The sequence below is a fragment of the Tachypleus tridentatus genome, chromosome 13 (assembly GCF_004210375.1).
Source record: "Tachypleus tridentatus isolate NWPU-2018 chromosome 13, ASM421037v1, whole genome shotgun sequence".
Taxonomy (NCBI): Eukaryota; Metazoa; Arthropoda; class Merostomata; order Xiphosura; family Limulidae; genus Tachypleus; species Tachypleus tridentatus.
In genome coordinates this window covers 178225080-178245396 of record NC_134837.1, presented here as the reverse complement: position 1 = coordinate 178245396, position 20317 = coordinate 178225080, and the positions used below count along the sequence as shown (strand labels likewise).

The 20317-nt window shown below is 33.3% G+C and overlaps 1 protein-coding gene across 6 annotated transcripts in view; it reads right to left on the bottom strand.

Annotated features, from left to right (window-relative positions):
* LOC143239680 (uncharacterized) overlaps nucleotides 1–20317 on the bottom strand; it is an 89320-nt gene that overhangs the window by 59321 nt on the left and 9682 nt on the right. For 5 of the 6 annotated variants that reach the window (XM_076481038.1, XM_076481039.1, XM_076481040.1 and 2 more), the window contains one exon: nucleotides 18740–18822. The exons of the other annotated variant lie outside the window; for it this stretch is intronic. In XM_076481038.1, coding sequence (XP_076337153.1) covers nucleotides 18740–18819 — 80 coding nt within the window. In that variant the 5' untranslated portion in view covers nucleotides 18820–18822. The remainder of the gene's footprint in view (nucleotides 1–18739; nucleotides 18823–20317) is intronic. 6 annotated transcript variants of the gene reach the window in all.

Genomic DNA, 20317 nt, shown 5'->3' with positions numbered 1-20317 from the left:
TGGAAAATCACCGGTGTAATTCGCAGGCTCACCATAATGTCTGTATGGACAGATACTTGTAGCCCCCATCCATCCACCCTAAGTGACTCAGTATAGAAAGTCTGCAGGCACACACCACTGAAAACCAGGTTGCAATACTCATGGTGGGTATAAATGAGTCATTGTATTGCTTGATGTTGTACAACATACAAACAGACAGACAAACACTTGCGAAATTAAACTAAATCTGTAGAAAAACTTCCAGTGTATTTTTTATCTGTGACCTCGTTTTTACTGGTTTGTATATTTATAGTGGTTTCTTACTTCATCAACATGAAATACGTAATAAACAGTTGCATAAGTCTAAGTAGGATACGTTTCTTTTTATCGTATTCTAATTTTTTTTATCCTCCTTGAACAACAATTCACTGTAATTTACGTACTTCAGTACCTTCCAAGTACGTCAAAATTCCTTCACTTAACAGTGATCGTAAATCAACGTTGTTGGCCCGGCATGGCCAGGTGATTAAGGCGCTCGATTCGTAATCCGAGGGTTGCGGATTAAAATCCCCCTCACACTAAACATGTTCTCCTTTTCAGCTGTGGGGGTGTTATATGTGACAGTCAATCCTACTATTCGTTGGTAAAAGAGTAGCCCAAGAGTTGGCGGTGGGTGGTGATGACTAGTTGCCTTCCCTCTAGTGTTACGCTGCTAAATTAGGGACGGCTAGCACAGATAGCCCTTGTGTAGCTTTGCGCGAAATTCGAAAACAAACAAACAAACAATTATAACAACTTATAATGTTGACATAGTTTTTTGTTTTTTTTTCTGTAGCACTGTTAAGAGAAATGATGAACGTTTGGACTACAAAAATAACCAACTTAAAATTAAGTTTAAGATATAGTATAATCCTTCAAGTAACACATACGTATTCAAATTCAAATAATTTTCAGGCTAAGCGAGCTTAAGCACTTATAATGCTAAAGCTGGGGGTTCCATACCTGCGTCGATAGCAGATTTGCACTTAAAACTAAACAACTATTTCATAATTACTGTCTTAACTTTAGACGTGGGATTTGGTTAATAATTAAGATTAAATAGTCCACTCGTTTTATCACGAACTAAAATTAGTAAATTTAATAAAGAAGGACGATTATTTATTATCTTAAAAGCAAAGATGTGGTTACTTAAAAACCATAAGGAACCTTACAAGGGTATATAAAATATCTAATAAAAATAAAACATCTTACACCCAAGATAAACATAAACCAGGCTAAAGATACTACCAATTTACTACATAAGTTAAATTATATTAAAACAAAGATCAGACCAAAGATACTACCAGTTTACTATACAAGTTAAATTAACCAAACGAAAGATACTACCAGTTCACAATACAAGTTAAATTATATTAAAACAAAAATCAGACCAAAGATACTACCAGTTCACTATGCAAGTTAAATTATATTAAAACAAAGATCAGACCAAAGATACTACCAGTTCACTATACAAGTTAAATTATATTAAAACAAAGATCAGACCAAAAATACTACCAGTTCACTATACAAGTTAAATTAACCAGACCAAAAATACTACCAGTTCACTATACAAGTTAAATTATATTAAAACAAAGATCAGACCAAAGATACTACCAGTTCACTATGCAAGTTAAATTATATTAAAACAAAGATCAGACCAAAGATACTACCAGTTCACTATACAAGTTAAATTAACCAGACCAAAAATACTACCAGTTCACTATACAAGTTAAATTAACCAGACCAAAAATACTACCAGTTCACAATACAAGTTAAATTATATTAAAACAAAGACCAGACCAAAGATACCACCAGTTCACTATACAATTTAAGTTATATTCGAATACACAATAACTGTAAATAAATAAAACAACAACTGCTAATTGTGTTCCACATGCAAGATAATAACATACTTGTGAAGTGGGTGGTGCAAAATTGGAATTGCGTTAAGCTTATCAAAAGTATGTTGGCCGAAATTTGGCAGGAACTATGCAGGTTGACTTGGAAGTAAGATAGTTGGATTTGTTTCGAATTTCGTACAAAGCTACATGAGGGCTATCTGCACTAGCCCGCCTTATTTTAGCAGTTAGTCACCACCACCCACCGCCAACTCTTCGGTTAATCTTTTACCAATGAATAGTGGGATTGTCTGTAACATTATAACGCGCTACAGATGAAACGGCGAGATTGTTTGGTGGAAAAGGTATTTGAACCTGTAACCTTCAAATTGCGAGTCAAGAGCCCTAACCAACTTTTACAATATCAAAGGTACAGCGATGCTTATTTTTTATATATTTCTGTCTGACGTATTTGAACACAGTAAAAGTTTTAGATTAATATTCATTTAATAAATGGTTAGATATTTCCTTAAAACTGGAAACCCTCATACAAGACTTCACTGAAGTTAAAAGAATAAACACAGAAATAATTTTAAAAAAGCCAATGTGCATAAACGAAGACACAACATCATATGAAGTATAATCTAAGTTGCAAATAAACTAATGAAGCACCTAATTAATAAGAAATAGACTCCAATAAATAAATTAATTAACTAGAGAAGATAACAAAGGGAAACCAGTTCTAACTTTCACTTCCGAACGCCAAGCTGCCTCAAGCAACCCTAATAGATCGAAATGTACGCATCTTTATTGTTCGTATTATTAATTGGAATAATAAATTAAGCAAATAGAAGCACCATTTTCCTTTCTCGTTTCTGCTGTAGTTCTGAAATAAGATATATTTTTAACAGGAGTCAACCGAAAGAGATGGAAAAATGACAGAAATTAACAGAGAATAAATATTTAAAAAGTGACCCTGGATGTGTAGGAATGGTAGCACCTTGTCCATTGCGTAAATAATGTTTCACGGTGCAGGTAGCAATGAGATTAACCCTAAATAATACGTCGCGTAAACACCTTAGAAGATTTGGGTTAGGCTTAATTCCATATATGTCCCCCAGTGGCACAGAGTTATGCCTGCGGACTTACAACGCCAGAATCCGGATTTCGATAGCCGTGGTGAGCAGAACACAGATAGCTTTGTGGTTGAATTTGAACAAACAAACAAAAATTTCACATACTACGCCAACAATGTAAAATAATTTTCATGATAAAGTAACACAATAAAACTTAAAAATAGTAAAATAAACACATGTATTTAAACAACAAAACCAGTGCAATTAATTAAGCTAACATCAAAGAAAGAATGCAATGTACTTTACTTACAAATAACATGAAAAACTACGTTTTGCCATATCCTCTATCACCGAGTTCCTGTCAGAAACTGATGTGTGCGCAAAACTTTATATCCACCCAACTATTAAAAAACTTGACACTGATATGTTTGTTCATTTGAAGTTTAGCACAAAGTTACACATTGGGTTGTCTGTGCTAAGCCCACCATAGGTATCGAAACCCGATTTTTAATGTTTTAAATCAGAAAACAAACCGCACTGATATATTATCAAAACCTTAGACGTCCTCTTCCAACCATTAAAAAATTATATGTACACAAGACTTTAAATATCCCCCCGTCACCCAATATGCTCGCCCTTTCAGCCGTGGGGGCATTATAATGTGACGGTCATTCGCATTATTCGTTGGTAAAAGAGTAGCCCAAAAGTTGGCGGTAGGTGGTGGTGACTAGTTGCCTTCCTTCTCGTCTTACACTGCTAAATTAGGGATGGCTAGCGCAGATAGCCCTCGAGTAGCTTTGCGCGAAATTCAAAACAAACGCCCCTCCCTCCCCCAAAAAAAGTCGATAAATAGAAACCAATGGAAAAACCATTAAATGGTTCAGACAATGTAACGTTAGAATAGCTTAATACTGACACATTACGACACATGTTACAGATATTAATGATATCAGAAACCTACAGAAAGTGATGTAAAAACTATTATTTATGAAGAATGAAAATAATGAATAATGATAAATAACTGAATCTTAGAGTAATTAAAAATATAACGATCAAATTAAGTTAAACATAAAAATAAATAATTTACAAAACATACCATAAGCAGTGTCAAACGAAACTTATCGGACCATACATACCTCAAAACAACCTATTTTAGTTGACACATTAAAAATAATTTACAAAACATACTATAAGCAATGTCTAACGTAGCTCATTGGAACATATAAATATAGTTAAAACAACCTCTTTTAGTTAACACATTTAAAATAATTTACAAAACATACGATAAGCAGTGTCTAATGAAGCTTATCGGACCATATATATACCTAAAAACAACCTCTTTTAGTTAACACATTAAAAGTAATTTTCAAAACATACTATAAGCAGTGTCCAACGTAGATTATCGGAATATATAAATATAACTAAATACAACCTCTTGTACTTTACACATTAAAAATGGTTCTATTTGGGACTAATATACAGTATAGTCTCAAATAAAATAATGTTTATTGTCCAAACGAAAAACTCGCTGTTTTCAAGGTGGTTTATTTTTTATTCCTTTTACACGTGTTAAGTTTTACAGAAAGGCAACGGAAACAAAAACAAGTAATAAACATATTGCAAAAAATAATTATGATGTAGTGATGTCATAAAGTAGGGTTTTGTTTGTTTGTTTGTTTGTTTGTTTGTTTATTTGTGAATTTCGCGCAAAGCTATTCGTAAGCTATCTGCGCTAGCTGTCCCTAATTTAGCAGTGTAAAGACTAAAGGGAAGGCAGCTAGTCATCACCACCACCGCCAACTCTTGGGCTACTCTTTTACCAACGAATAGTGGGATTGACCGTAACATTATAACGCCCCCACGGCTGAAAGTTCGAGTATGTTTGGTGCAAGAGGAATTCGAGCCCGAGACCCTCGGATTACGAGTCGAACGCCTTAACACACTTGGCCATGCCAGGCCCCATATTGTAGGGAAACAAGGTAACCATATCTCTCCAAGAACATCTTTTATCTATAACTAAACGTTCAATTTCTGTAAGAAACGAGTTGGACTGTGTTCATAACATTACGCGTTAATCCCCGTCACACCAAACATGTTCGCCCTTTCAGGCGTGGGGGCGGTATAATGTAATCGTCAATCCCACTATTCGTTGGTAAAAGAGTAGCCCAAGAATTGGCGGTGGGTGGTGATGAGCTCTGATACAAGTAACAATAACAATAATGTTGGCAGTACAGCAAGCAAAGAAATAAGAAAAATAACTAGTCAGTTTGATCTCTCAAGTGTAAGTAGCAACTCCGATAACATTAGAAGTGTAACAAACAAATATTTTTTGTTTGTTTAAACACAAAGATCTATAATGAAGTATCTGTGTTCTGCGCACTATGAGTATCGAAATTCGATTTATACGGTTTAAGTCCGCAGACATTACGCCGTGCTACTGGGAGGCCAATCAGAGAAATAACTCAAAGGCGGAATGCATACGTTCTTCAAAGATGCTCACAAGCAGATTATCAAAAAATAGAACATTCTGGGAGACTTCAGTGAGTTGGTGAATTCGAAAGCATTCACAGTAAGAATTATTCTGGCTAGTTTGGGAAGGTTAAGTCAGTATGAAGTTTGTGTTTCGTGTTTAGTAAATATTTTAGTACTAATAAACCACTGTAACGTACGGAAAACACGTCACATTATGTCTCTATCGCGGAGACATTTGAATGTTTTAATAACTTATGAGTGATCGAACCGAATGTTAACAATTATAATAATATAAAGATAGCACGCTAACTGCTACCAGTGGCTCATAACGCTAAAAATTGGGTTATGATTCCCGTAAAGGCACAAGCAGTCTATTGTATAGCTTCGTGTTTTATAACAAAGAACTAATTAACCCCTTAAACCAAACTTTAATATACATGAGATATTAATATAATGTCGAAGATTATATAATCATTATATTTGAAATACATATATTTTTATCATAATGCGAAATAGAATACAGGTAAAAGATAAATTAGTCCTAATGTACGGAATTATCGTTTTCTCATTACACGAATATTGGCGTTTTCAATTATAATTCCAATATCTTACAAAGTTCAGCCAGCTCAGGAGATTCAGGCTTTATATAAATCCACGAAGTAAAATAAACTAACAAAGTAAATTAATCAAATTGATCAAATTAACTAAGACGTTCAAATATACATAAAATACAAAACTTTAACCAATAATATTTAATTGAATTAACTAACAATATGGAACTGAAATGTGGTTATCACCAACAAGATATGTAAATACGTTAATTGCCTATAATACCCTAAGTTTACCGGTGCAAAAAATATTTCGTACTATATTCAGTTCCTAACTATATCCAAAAATACACATTAATTGGTCACTCCATAACATTAATAGATAATTTAAATAGACAGTGGTAGTCATTAATATAAATAAATTACTGACCTACCTAATTAAATAAAACAAATGTGTACGCGAATTATTTGATGCTAATAGCAGCAAAATTCGACTGAAATATCATATTTCACTCATATTGTCTCAAGAGAGTAAAAACGTGAAAAAATTAACAAAATAGTGTTGTACTACATATACAGACACACGCACAAAGTTGCTTTGGACGTGTAGTTCGAAGATTGGGAGATCCAGGAATGCTTGCGGACACTTGTGTTTTCGAATAAATCACTACCTAGTTGTTTACCCAGTTATATAATAAGGGTTAACCTGCAACTGACTGGCAGCTGGGTCCAGAGTATATGTCTCATACGCTTCTGCCATTGAAACCGAAAATTAGAGTAAATTTTGATATTAGGCTGCAAAAACATAAGTTTGGTTAGTACGTATAGGTGGTGGTTGACCTGTACAAGTTAGACCTTTGTCAGTTGGAAAAGGTGTATATAAACATATGCCTAGTACATTTATAAAAAAATATACAGGCTATTCGCTGCCATATTTTTAAACATATTTTAATATAAATTTATGTTTCTCGAGCTTCCTGATAACTTAGAAGAGAGATATTCAAAATGTATATAATTTATTCAAATTGAAAACATTAAAGTGAAGTTTTGGTGACAATTATAATGTTTTATTTTCCCAATGATTTGTTTGTTTGAAATTAAGCACAAACTTACATTATGGGTTATCTGTTCTGTGCCCACAACGGGTATAGAAACGCGGTTTGTAGCAGCGTGAGTTGGCAGATATGCCGCTGCGCAACTGGGGGTTTTCTTATGGGACCGAATAAACTTCTGGAGCATACAAAAAACCATCAGTTAATACATTTCATTATTATTATTATCTGTTTCCCGGTAGGACAGCTGTATGTGTTCGGATATACAACGCTAAAATCAGCGGTTTTATTCTCCTCGGTAGACACAGCAAATAAATAACCAGATATACCTTTGCTCTAAGAAATACACACTCATTATCAGCCTTGCATTGTGCTTGTCGCGACATCTTTTGACTGAAATGTTTACAATATTTAAGTATATTTTTGAACTGGCTACAACTGGTTTCTATGAGTACAAAATCGATAAATGATAGTAACCGATAGTTGCAAATGTATCTTAAGAAGTGCGCAGCGTTTCAAAGCGTTGGTCTTGAAAATTTTAACAAATATATATATGTAATAATATTCTATCATATATGCTTCAAGCTGTTGCGTGTGAAGAGTTCGTATCGTAATAGTTGATTATTAATTTGTTTTTCACGAATAAATACGACCACATTCTGCGACATGACGTTAAACGTACTGCTGGAAATGTGACGTGACGTAATTCTAATGACGTCAAAGGATACTTTGTATGAGAAATAGGTCGAATAATAGAGGCCAGTAACCGAATACAAATATGAATATTTCTTGATTTTCTGAATAACAAAAACTAATACAGGACACATGATAAGTATTAAAATACGATTATATATAGGAATGTATTGATACTTTACCAGGTAATTTGAAATAATGATAAAACAGCAAACGATAAAGTTGCAATACTTTTATTTTATGAAAAAAAACAAAAAACATTTTTAGAAACCGACACAAACAAAATTTGAACAAATAATGGCATTTCAATCCATTTATTTTTCCAAGTGGAATAACAATATTTTAAAAATTTTAAAAATATATATATTTTTAAATGACACTTGCAAATATTATAACAGTCCACTGTTTTTGTATGGGATCTGAGGTGTTTTGCCTCCGATGCTAAACAAACGTTCAACGGGAGCAGAGGATGCTGGAATACTCAGATAACGTTTGGCTAGTAAAGATAGGATAGTGAAGTTTTCTTCATGGAACTTCCAATAATTTAGAGAGTTTCTTTCTTTAGGAATGCAAGGACCATTGAGACAGGTGTTGATCTTTGTGCTCCCTGAAGATGAGATAACTGGTTTCTTGGAGGCAGCAAAAAAAAACAAAAAACTTACTTATTCGCGAGGGGAAGGAGTTTCTAGTTCTCTTTGGATTCCATTCTTGTAAGATTATTTGTTTAAGAAATTTTCTTAACTTCTTGCTGGAAGAGCATTCGATTGGATTTATAGATTATAGATCTAAGGAAACACCAGTCACTTTTAAGTTTCTGGTCCAATGCCGCAGTCATACCGAGTCAACCGAATGTGAACAACTTTCTTCAGTGCAGAAACAAAATTGAAATTATTTCTGGACTGCATGCTGTCAATCTCAGTCATCAGTCCATAAATACTTGGTACTCTATATATGGAGGTAACAATGTTCTGAACCTGGATGGAATATTTTACTTTTTCAAAAGGTGTCAGTATTATCACCAAATCTCCAAGTGCAGTTTCACAATGCAAAGTAAGCTTCAATGTACCAGTACCTAGATCATCCAACTTCTTCTGGTGAATCTTCAATAAAAACTTAATGATCTTAATTTCTCAGTTACGTCGTGTTGGTGTTACTTCCTCGAGTAGACCAAGTGTTTGCATTGACTTACGACCATATAACAAAGCATCCATGTCTACCATTAGATCTTGAAAATGTTTTGCCTCCGTCGCTGAGAATGGATCCAACAGGCAATACGACCGAGGAGTTGTTAGTGATGTCCTTCTTACAAGGATGTGTGGATTTAATTGATTCTATAGGGTACGCTGCGTTCCCCAGTGACAGAGCCATACGTCTGCGCTAAAAACCAGGTTTCGATACCCGTGATGGTCAGACCACAGATAGCCCCTTCTGTAGCTTTGTGCTTAATTCAAAACCAACCAACCAGTATGCTGCTGCACCTGGTCGGAAGTACTAGAATCAGATGTAGACATCTGTAACTTTGCCTCGCCATTATGCCAGAAATACCAAAGCGTATCTCGGTTAAAGAATGTGAAATACAGTTTATAATATATATATATATATGTATAGTTTATAGTTAAATTAAATTTCTCATGTTTTAAGTAATATTCATCAATTCAAGTTATTATTATATTATATTATATTATATTATATTATATTATATTATATATAAAGACATATAATAATAACAATAACTTAAATTGATGAATACAACTTAAAACATGAGCAATTTAATTTAACTATAAACTATAAATTATTAAAATAAAAATGTATAATAAATAAATACATGAATTGTATAATAAAAACATATAATTCTAATTCAATGCAAATAATAAAAACTACAGTTTACCACTATTATACTGTATACTTTACATAGATTATAGTTCATGTTAACAAAATATAGTTCGGCATGTTCACGTGGTTAGAGTGCTCGACTCTTAATCTGAGGGTCACGGGTTCGAATCCCCGTCACATCAAACATGCTCGCCCTTTCAGCGGTTGGGGGATTGTAATGTTACAATTAATCCCACTATTCGTTGGTAAAAAAGTAGCCCAAGAGCTGCCTTCTCTCTAGTTTCACATTGCTAAATTAGGAACAGCTTTCGTGTAACTTTGCGCGAAATTAAAAAAAAATAAAAAAATAAGAGCTTTACAGCCAATATTCATTTTCTAGTTAGCCATGCATCTCTTTTTTTTTGCTTAACTTGGGTTACGATGGTTGGTAAACCTTTGTACATAATACTGTACTTCATTAAATTTATTCTATATTACACTGTACTTTGGTAAATTTATTTGCACTTGCTTTTTCCAGCTTTTACCGAGTTATTTTGAAACTTCGTCTTTCTATAGCTTTTACGTCCTTTCATTACTTCGTTCACCTTGTAGTAATTACTCCATGTTAGTTATCTGGCCATTTCTACCACTGATAGTTCCCAAACTCGGCAGCAATTACAACTATGATGTGTTATTATCTTAATTTCGCTTATGACCCTTCAAACATTTCACTTTCTCGTATGTATAATAAACAACTCGAAAATGATCACTTCATGGAGTCTTCCAATCTTAAACTCGGATTACAAACTTTCCTTTCTTATCCGAATAGAAGATTTGAATAATACTTTATATCATAAGTAATTTAATACCTTCCCTATACAAGAGAACTGGTTTGGTTCGTATTGACACTTTCATTTGTGATAACATCTTAACAAAATAAACATGTTAAGAGATGGCATTTTAGCTCGTACATGAAGCGAAATAAGAATCGAACGAGATCCAAGACAAGCACACTGACTCTCCTCAAACCCAAATATAAACTAGTGGTGAAACACTCTCAAACCCACACTAATCCAACGCACCAAAAGGTTATGTCCTGATACAGCTTTCATCTACATTTTCCTTTTAATCACACACTGAAACTGCTCTGTAATGATAACAAAACCAGGAGGAATGTGGATGTTGAGGTTGTTCAATCAATAAGTCACAACCTAATAAAGCCTTTTATTTTCTTTTATAACGATAATACTATAACATTTCTCAGATTTAGTTACAATAATATCTTTATTATTGGGTAGAAATTTCAAAACATGTATGCTTTTAAATCTCAAGCCGAGAACAAAGATATTATTGTCACCAAACCAGACAAACGTAGCAAAGCCTGTTAAAAGTGTTAAATACAATGAAATATGTTTAATTGTTTTATGAATTTCGTGCAAAGATACACGAAGGCCATCTGCTCCAGCCGTCCCTAATTTAGCAAGGATCTATCTAGTCATCACCACCCATCGCCAACTCTTGGGCTATTCTTTTATCAACGAATAGTTGGATTGAACGTGTTTGGTGTGACGAGGATTCGACCTGTGAAGCTCAGATTACGAGTCTAGGGTCCTAACCATGTGACCATGTCCAACCGAGTACAATGAGTTAAACAGTAATAAATAACAGGAAAAATACGGTGTATTATATTTTGTGTTTTTCACAATTATAAACCTCATTTCTGTGTTTCTTTATGATTTCAAAATGTAAATGTGTTTAGAATATTTTTTTCACATTTTTCGTAACACTGACGTGTTATTTGCTTAAGAAACCATTTGAGATAACCACATAAAAACACCGATAGGTTGCATTTAGATCGAATGCCAATTTATTTGCGACAAAATTTCATCCAAATATGATAAAGTAAACAATTAAATCAAGTTACTAGTGTTTATAGACACAAAGTAAAGCTAAACACGATCTTATACATACTTTGAATATATAGATTATTTGTGGAAACTAATTTTCTCTCTGTATTATACAAAAAAGCTTTGGAATTTCGTTTGTTTTTGAAATTTCGCACAAAACTACTCGAGGGCTATCTGTGCTAGTCGTCCCTAATTTAGCAGTGTAGGACTAGAGGGAAGGCAGCTAGTTATCACCACCCACCGCCAACTCTTGGGCTACTCTTTTACCAACGAATAGGGGGATTGACCGTCACATTATAACGCCTCCACGGCTGGGAGGGCGAGCATGTTTGGCGCGACGCGGGCGCGAACCCGCGACCCTCGGATTACGAGTCGTACGACTTACGCGCTAGGCCATACCAGGCCATACAAAAAAAAAAAAAAAAAAAAGTACACTGAAGAAGCACAACTATTTTAGTGGGTAATTTCACTTGGCCCTAAGATTTTGTAATGTTTTCTACCTAAAGGTCACTGTCGCACACACAGTAAGAAAGTTCGTATATGAACTGGTCATTAGTTCGTACATCAGAAACGACCAGCACTGAACTGCTGGTTGAAGTACACAGTGTAAGATGCTGTTTAGAGGAAACGAACAAGTTTCTGTCACAGACGATATGACGCGTATGTACATACACTGATTACACTATGTAACAAAATTTTAACTTTTTCTTGTTCCTGGCAGAAACTGTTATTTCCCAATTGCTTATGCCTAAAGTAAATGGAAAAGACCTATTTTTCTCTTCAAACTTTTCTTTTGTGACCTGGGAGCGTATAATGAAAACATGATGGGAGACTATAGTTGGGGGCTGATACGTGAAAGTGATTTACATTACAGTCGCAAATCTCGAAAAACTACTCACTTCTAAACATTTTTGTATAACTTTAGTATAAATACATGTAAATCTTGATTCATATGTTGTTTTATTCAGGCCTTATGTAAGTGAAAATGTGCAAGTTTGCCCGATTTTACATAAAAAATAGGTTAATTTCCAAATTTCATTATCCAGGTCACAAAAGCAAAATTTAAAGGGAATAATGATCATTCTCTGTACTTTTACATTACAAGCAATTACGAAATATCACATACTATCCAGGAACAAAACGTGTGTTACATAGTGTTATCTTTAATTAGTATAAAAACCCGTCAAATATGACATGAAATCAAAGCCTATCATGAGCATTATTTACTCTGTCTAAAGAGTGTCTCTTCCTGGTATTCATTAATCACTGTTATTTTCTAATTACATCAATTGCATTATTGCAATAGTTTTCTTAAAACCATATTTCTTGTAAACACTAGATCATCGTTCAAATATTTCTCTTCCTAACAAATGGCAAATTAATATCACTGTGCGAAATACATTCTTGGCATAAAACTTCCACCTTGAGAGTTTCTTTTGTAGTAGAAGAAAATAGTGGAATTGGACTCGTATAAATCACGAAATCCGGAGACATCAAGCGTGAACGACTGACTGACTGACCGACACTTGGCTTTTATGATTATATAATTAAGACAGCGTAAGGTTTATCCTTAGATCACTGCCTCGTTTGTTGTTTTCCTGACATTTGATGTTTTCGAAAATACTGCCATAAAATTAATAAATGTAAGTAGTGTGTTATAAGCAGATCTTGTATCAAAGTTCTGGTATGTTTATGGCCCCTAAGCCATCAAATGTGTGATTTAGAATAGTGAGATCTCTCCCGTCCCTTACGTGTCACCAACATTCCAAAATAATTCGGGAAGGACATTGTAATGTCACACAAGGCAGTAACCTTCTGACCTACTCATCAATCCACAATCCCATAATTAAAGTTTTGTTATTTAGTTGAAATGAAACAAATATTAACTATATCGACTTTAGTTCTAACAAATGTCCCAGTCAGTATTTACCATCTTACTGTGTAAAATACATTTGTGGCTTTCAATAAGCTGAAATTACAGGCCTATTATTTTTTCAAGCTGTTTTTAGTTTACCACAAAATCACCGCTTACATTTTCAAGTTATTTTTTGATTACTGCAAAAACACGGCTAACATTTTCAACCTGTGTTTAGGTGACTAGAAAAACGTGGTTTGCTACATTATAAATTAATGTGTTTCTACATCTAGGGTCTGATCGAAACATTAAGGTTATTAAGTACCATTATTAGTATCTTAATAACGTGTGTTCTTGATTAACGCTATAAACGAAGTTAAGTTAACCCTACTTTACTATACAGTATTTTTTATTATCAAAGTTATACATCACTTTGTATTATCAACGTTGTGTCACTGGGGTGAGGGTGGGGTGTTCTTCCAAAGATAAATACTTTAGTGAAAATCAGTATAGAAATTAATAAGAACAACAAACGACCACAATCTCTTTTAGATATATCATAAGGCGGAGATGACCTTGTGAAGAAGAAAGCGTCATTTATGATCACGTGGGGGAAAGGTGCGAGTGTGCTTGCTGTAGAGCCAGAAGCGTGTCTAGGTATTTAACAGACTTGAGAAGGCGCAAGAATTTTCGACACTTCATTATGATATCGATAATATGTAAATATGTAAAATATTTTCTCAACCCAAACGAGCCGTTTTTGCATATAAATTTCTCAACAAGTGGGTTTCTCGACATCACTGAATATCGATAATGGTTTTCTACTTTGATTGTTCATAACACCAACTGGTGATTCGGGGAACTGTCAAATAGAATTGGGGCACAACATTCCGCGTGCCAGTGTCTAGCGACGCCTTTGCGTTAAGCACAAAGCCACTCAGTGGTCTATCCAAACGTTCCACTAAGTCACCAGGGTACTCATAAAGATTGACGTATTACTTTTAATAATAAATGAATATATAACCCCTAGTAGTCTAACACACTACACAAAATTTGAAATACTTGACCAAAAATCGCATGCCCTTTTAGAAAGGTACAGTATAAAATAACATTAAAAATTGTTACGAAAAGAAACAATACCTTTTAATGGTGAACAGACTTTAAAGTAAAACCCATTAAGAATAAACTTAAGGACAAACGAAACATTTACAAGGTGAATTAAATATATATTTAATGAAACCACGAATATGTAGTTCGAAAATCCGGTCCTTCTAATTGAATGACACTTTAAACACATCAGAAAATTCTAAATAATGAAATAATCCATAAAAACCTTTTCCTTAAAACAAGAAACTTAAAATCATGACTTTAAAGCATAGGAGTAAACAAAAGTAAACATTTATTCAATTAACACTTCTGTCACACTAAACATGCTTACCCTGTCAGCCGTAAGGGCGTTATAATGTTATGTTCAATCCCACTATTCATCGATAAAAGAGTAGCCCAAGTAATTGGCAATGGATGGTGATGATTAGTTGCCTTCCTTCTAATCTTACACTGCTAAACTAGGAACGGCTAGGGCTGAGAGACCTCGTGTAGTTTTGTGTGAATTTCAAAAACAAACAAACAAACAAATCGCTGGAATCTGTTCTAACTTAGGCCGTTTAGTGACGACCTTTTGCAACTTAGTAAAAAAACTCCAACTTTGGCATTTTCTGATTTGTTTAGGTGGTTTGACATGTCCTCATTGCAGAAATCCCTACTGTCAGGGTAGAATTTCATTCACATAATCTCCAACTCAGCCTCATTCTTCTTTCTACTGTCTGGTTGTTGCATTCTTCCCAATTCCAGTAGGAAGAAATGAGATAGAGAATGTAACAGGTTCCTATACACTCAAACTGACTTAGGTTAGGTGATGCCAACCATTATCTTTGAACACTAACCTTCACCAGTACTTCCATTGCCTTTCCTTACATTTACAATCTATGTAATAGGTTTTAGACATGATTGTATGTTATATTATGCCTAGTTTAAGTCCCCTTACATCCTGCATTTCAAGTTTTAATATTCATCTCATAATAAATATTATAGAAAATATTTAATAAATCTGTGTAGTTATTAAAATGAACTTCAATCCACAGGACTAAATATTTTTACCATACCCACATAAAACTGGATACACCAGGTGCATAGTTTCCATGACATATAAACTACTGTCTATGAATTTGATTACTCATTAGTTTCACCTGTTCATGAACATTTCAACTCAATTCATTCAGAATGTCTTCTGCAATACTTTCTACAAAAAATACCAGGAAAAAAATATGTTTTTCAAAATAATGGGAATGTTTCTCCCTCTCTCTTTAAGTCACATTGTCTCTTTGTTACTTTTATCTCTTCGTGAAAATATTATCTTTTTGTTACTTTTAACTCTTCAATAAAAACTAAGTACCTGCCACATGTTTCAATTAAAAAACATATACATGACATTTTCCAGTAACAAAGTACAGGTACATTATTACAGTTACCCTTATACTCATCTGAATACACTTATAGTCAAAATAAAATTATCTCTCTCTGATCCCTCATTGATTTTTCTTCTTGTACTCATGGGTGTTTTATGTAAGATTTATAGACTAACATGTAATCATGCAAGAGTATTTATATATCTGTATGTATTACACACTCTTTAGTAATTTATGGCTTCTACATTTATAATTTGATAAAGCTCAGTTAACCAAGTAATGTCAAATTCTACCAGTTCATATTTCAGGTTCCACAAAATAAATAATCACTGGCAAAATCAGAATGAATCGGGACATTACCTTCAAGTTATAGCCAAAAGTACAATCTTTGTTGCTACTACTGCACCTCAACATGTGCTCAGATGAAACACAACTCTTTTGTAACTTGTAGAACTAACATGCTAACAAGTAAATGAAATTCTTGCAAGTAGAGGGTAGAATGATCTGCATAGTTTTGATCTCTCCAATAGATTATAAGAGTGATTCTGCAAAACATCAAACAATTTTTTTTTTTTTGCATCGAAGATTTCACTCAGTGGCTGAGAAATTAAAGGTTACAATGTACTTCTATTCACTGATCATTTAATTACATGATTGACCAACTTTATAATGCTTGAGTATTAGTCACAAAATGGAGTCCATACATTCTGCCAGACTTTTTTACCTGCTAACTCATAAAGCAAGGATCAGAAAGATCTTTCAACTAAGTTTTCAAACTCCTAGCTACTATCTTCGGTTGTACAAACTGTTAATGCATTAGCTTTGGTATCTATTTATTCCATTTGAATAAGCTTCTGGTGATTAAACATTAACCATATGGTATTGTATATACCTGATATTTCATATTACCTCCAAGGGGGTTTGAAAGTAAGGTCCTGGAAATCCTTTCAGTCACCGACTTTTCAATAACTTTCCTAGCTGTTGATGATTGAGTGATAACTGTACTGTGTGAAACATTAATTATATCTTAATAGCACTTCATAACTGGAAAAGTAAGCATTGCAAAGTTATTTCTATCATTAATCATTTGCTGCAATGATTGTCCTAATTTTGTATTGATGTGAAAATCACAAAGTGTAGTGTATAAGTTGTACTATAAACATCACTCAGTGGTTTTGAAAGCAAATATTGCCATTCCTTTCAATAACTGAGTGGTAGCCAAACTATGTAATTTACATGGTGGTTCATTTCACAAGGACTTAAAAACAGGGGTTGCAACACTCTTTCAGTCACCAGTTCAACTATTTAATCATATCTTTTAATGATCAACCAGTCCAACCCACACTGATTGACATGTTGAGATTGGTAACTTGCCCAGTGGTTGGAACTATCATCTTTATCTTCAGCAACTCTCTATTTAGTTCATCATGGAACACCACATTAATCGTCTCAGCCCTTCCTTCCTCGTTAGTTAAGTCTCTATTACTTCAGATGGTGCTCTCATACTCCTCCAATCCATTGATCTCATTTTCAGGATTCTGGTGAAGCCAGTGTACTAAGGCTGGCTCATGGTATATGGATAAAGCCTATTAATGTGTTTCACATACCTTCACACACACTGTATTTGCTGTAACTCATACACTAATAGATCACCTTATGAGAGTATTAGATACAGACCAGTCAAGCCTAAACCAAGTTTCTTTTATTATGTAAGCACTTACCATAACCAGGTACAATCTCCACACTAGAACATTCATTCTCCTATAATCTAACCAAAGCATTTCTTTCACAGCCTTTCCCAGTTGTTATTGGGTGATCTCATGTAGACACTAAGAGATTTATTTGTAGAGAAGGGAATCATTCATCACATCTACAAGTAGTAGTAGTTTCAAATCTGCAAAAAGTACTTGGTTACAAGTTAATGTTGATCTGGAAATATTACTTTTGTTACATGCAGAACCTATGTACGAAAATGTTAAATGTCATTTTCTATCACTTCGACATGTGTTCATCTATCAATCGATATTGCAAGATGGGTTGTTTTTTCTACCAGTATTACTACAGTTGATGAAATGTAAACTTTTATGAGTTTTGTTTGTTTGTTTAAAATTAAGCACAAAGGTATACAATGGGCTAACTGTGCTCTGCCCACCACAAGTATCAAAACCCAGTTTTCAGCAGTGTGAGTCCACAGACATACTGCTGTGCCACTTTTATTAGTAATAGTACAAAATTATAGCTTATATAATAACTACACTTAAGAGGAATTTGGTAGACACTTTTTTAAAATTCCTTTAATTGCTACATTTTTAACATTATTACAAATGTAATACTTGAAAATTTTGTTTGCTGTGCATTAAAATGACAAACTGTAAATATTCTGGCAAGTTTCTTTTAATTACATCCTCATTTAGAAATATTTATCAAGAATTTCATTACAAAACAAGCAAATATATCATAGTAGCCCAGCTCTGAGCTCCCACTTTATGATTTAATTATTTTAATCTCCCTCAAACTGAATTCCCAAATGGAAACCTTATATCTTTCTTTTTATGATGATTAAATTTTCCCTCTTAATATGCTGTTCCTATGCATTATATTAGCTACAATAATTTTTTTAAAACTGGAATATTTCAAATTCTTTGATAGTGAAATGAACTGCAAAGAATGGAATATTACTGCCCACACAAATATTTATCATCCAGAAAATAGCTATGACTGTGTGCAGTTGTATGCCTTTATCCATATGCTTTAGGTTCTGGTCGTTTTCTGCAATAGTACCCAAGAATATCAACCAACATATGGTATTGGATTACGAAAACCATTATACAATGTTTCAATGAAGATAACTCATCATACATGAATCAACAAAACATCAGATGTGTTGCCTGTTATGCAGGAGTGTGAAATTACAGTAGAATGTCCTTCTCCTAGATCATACTTGTAGACATCTTAAATTTTATCTGACATTACAAAAGAGTTTTTCACAGAAATATACTGTACCTGTGCATTGAGACGCTCATGTACAAAACTGTTTGATGGCACAATGGTGCTCTGTGATGGGCTGCAGAGATTGGAATCATATTCTATGTGTAGAAGAAAACAAAATTTACCAATGAGTTATTTCTGTCCTTTATGTAAAATGAATATAACATGACAGGTGACTTTCTTGGCAATACATATGATACTTCTTTAAAGTTCTTATGTGTATACTATGTACATTTTCTAATAAGAATAGTTTCATTAATACAACATAATATATTCAAATAACATACCACAAAATTTAAAAGTTTATGATCAAGAAATGTACTGTTTACAATTATACTAAAATTAATCATACACTACGCATTATATTATTATAATATTATGAATGTTTTTTATTCAGTATATATTAATTCATCATATAATTTTTATTAACTAGATTATATCAGTTTATTTTTTCCATAGTTATTTTTGTTGTATTTTTATTGTTATTTATTGTAACAATAAAAGGCAAAAAAATAGTGCTTTACTATAATAATGTATTGGTATAACTTAAAACATTCAGTATCTTCAGTCATACATCTTCCACCAGAAAGCATATTACCTCTTTTCATTATTGGCTGGTAAAAGATTTTTTATTATACTACTTTATAACTATAATACTTTTCTTGTATAAAAATTTAAGTAGACCTGTGTATTGTTATACAATAAGGAATCACAGATTCATATAGAGATGTATACAGAAGGAAGAGTGCTAAACTGAACTTTATATGTATTTTATGTATGTAATATCTTACTCTAGTACATGTGTTGTATATGTGATCTCAACAAAAAATTTGAATCTATGATAACTCCTAAACATTTAGACATTGTGACATTTTAAATTATTGCAGAAGTACACGGTTGTCTAAAGTTTACTGTATTTTCAGAAATACATTCAGTTAAACAAAAACCAGGATGAACAATCTCATGATGACTGCTTGAAATTATTTTGTATGGACACACATCCATTTAATTTATCTGTATTTAAATAGATATGGGTTGAGTTCAGTCATTTCAGATTATTAAAGTTGATTTGTATATTTTACATTACAAAAGCAAGATCATAATTATTTATTACTAAAGCAATGCCACCTACATATGTATAAATAAAGCAATTTAAATGCATAATTGCCATACTATTTATATAGATACATATATGAAAAAAAGAAGAGAACCTAAAAGATGATCAGATGTGACTTTCCTATATTAATTATTAATTTAAATATTTCTGGTTTAGTGCAAATTAAATTGTCTTTTATATAATTCTTAAACTACAGTAATACCTCTTATTCCTATGTTTTGCCCTGCAATGGTCCCAGCAAATCACAAAACCCTTTAGATCAGTTTATGGAATGACTTCCCTATAAAACAAGACTTCATACTCATTGAGGCAATTTCTGTTACAATGCAGTATGAAGTGGTAATGTCATGAAACAGAAAGAAACTTGTAGTGGAAACTGAACTGGTTTTACCTTGAATAGCTCATCCCACATAAGGATTCATATCACACCAAGTTTAAATCCAGTCAAAGGTTAACCAACTACCCAGTCATCCTGA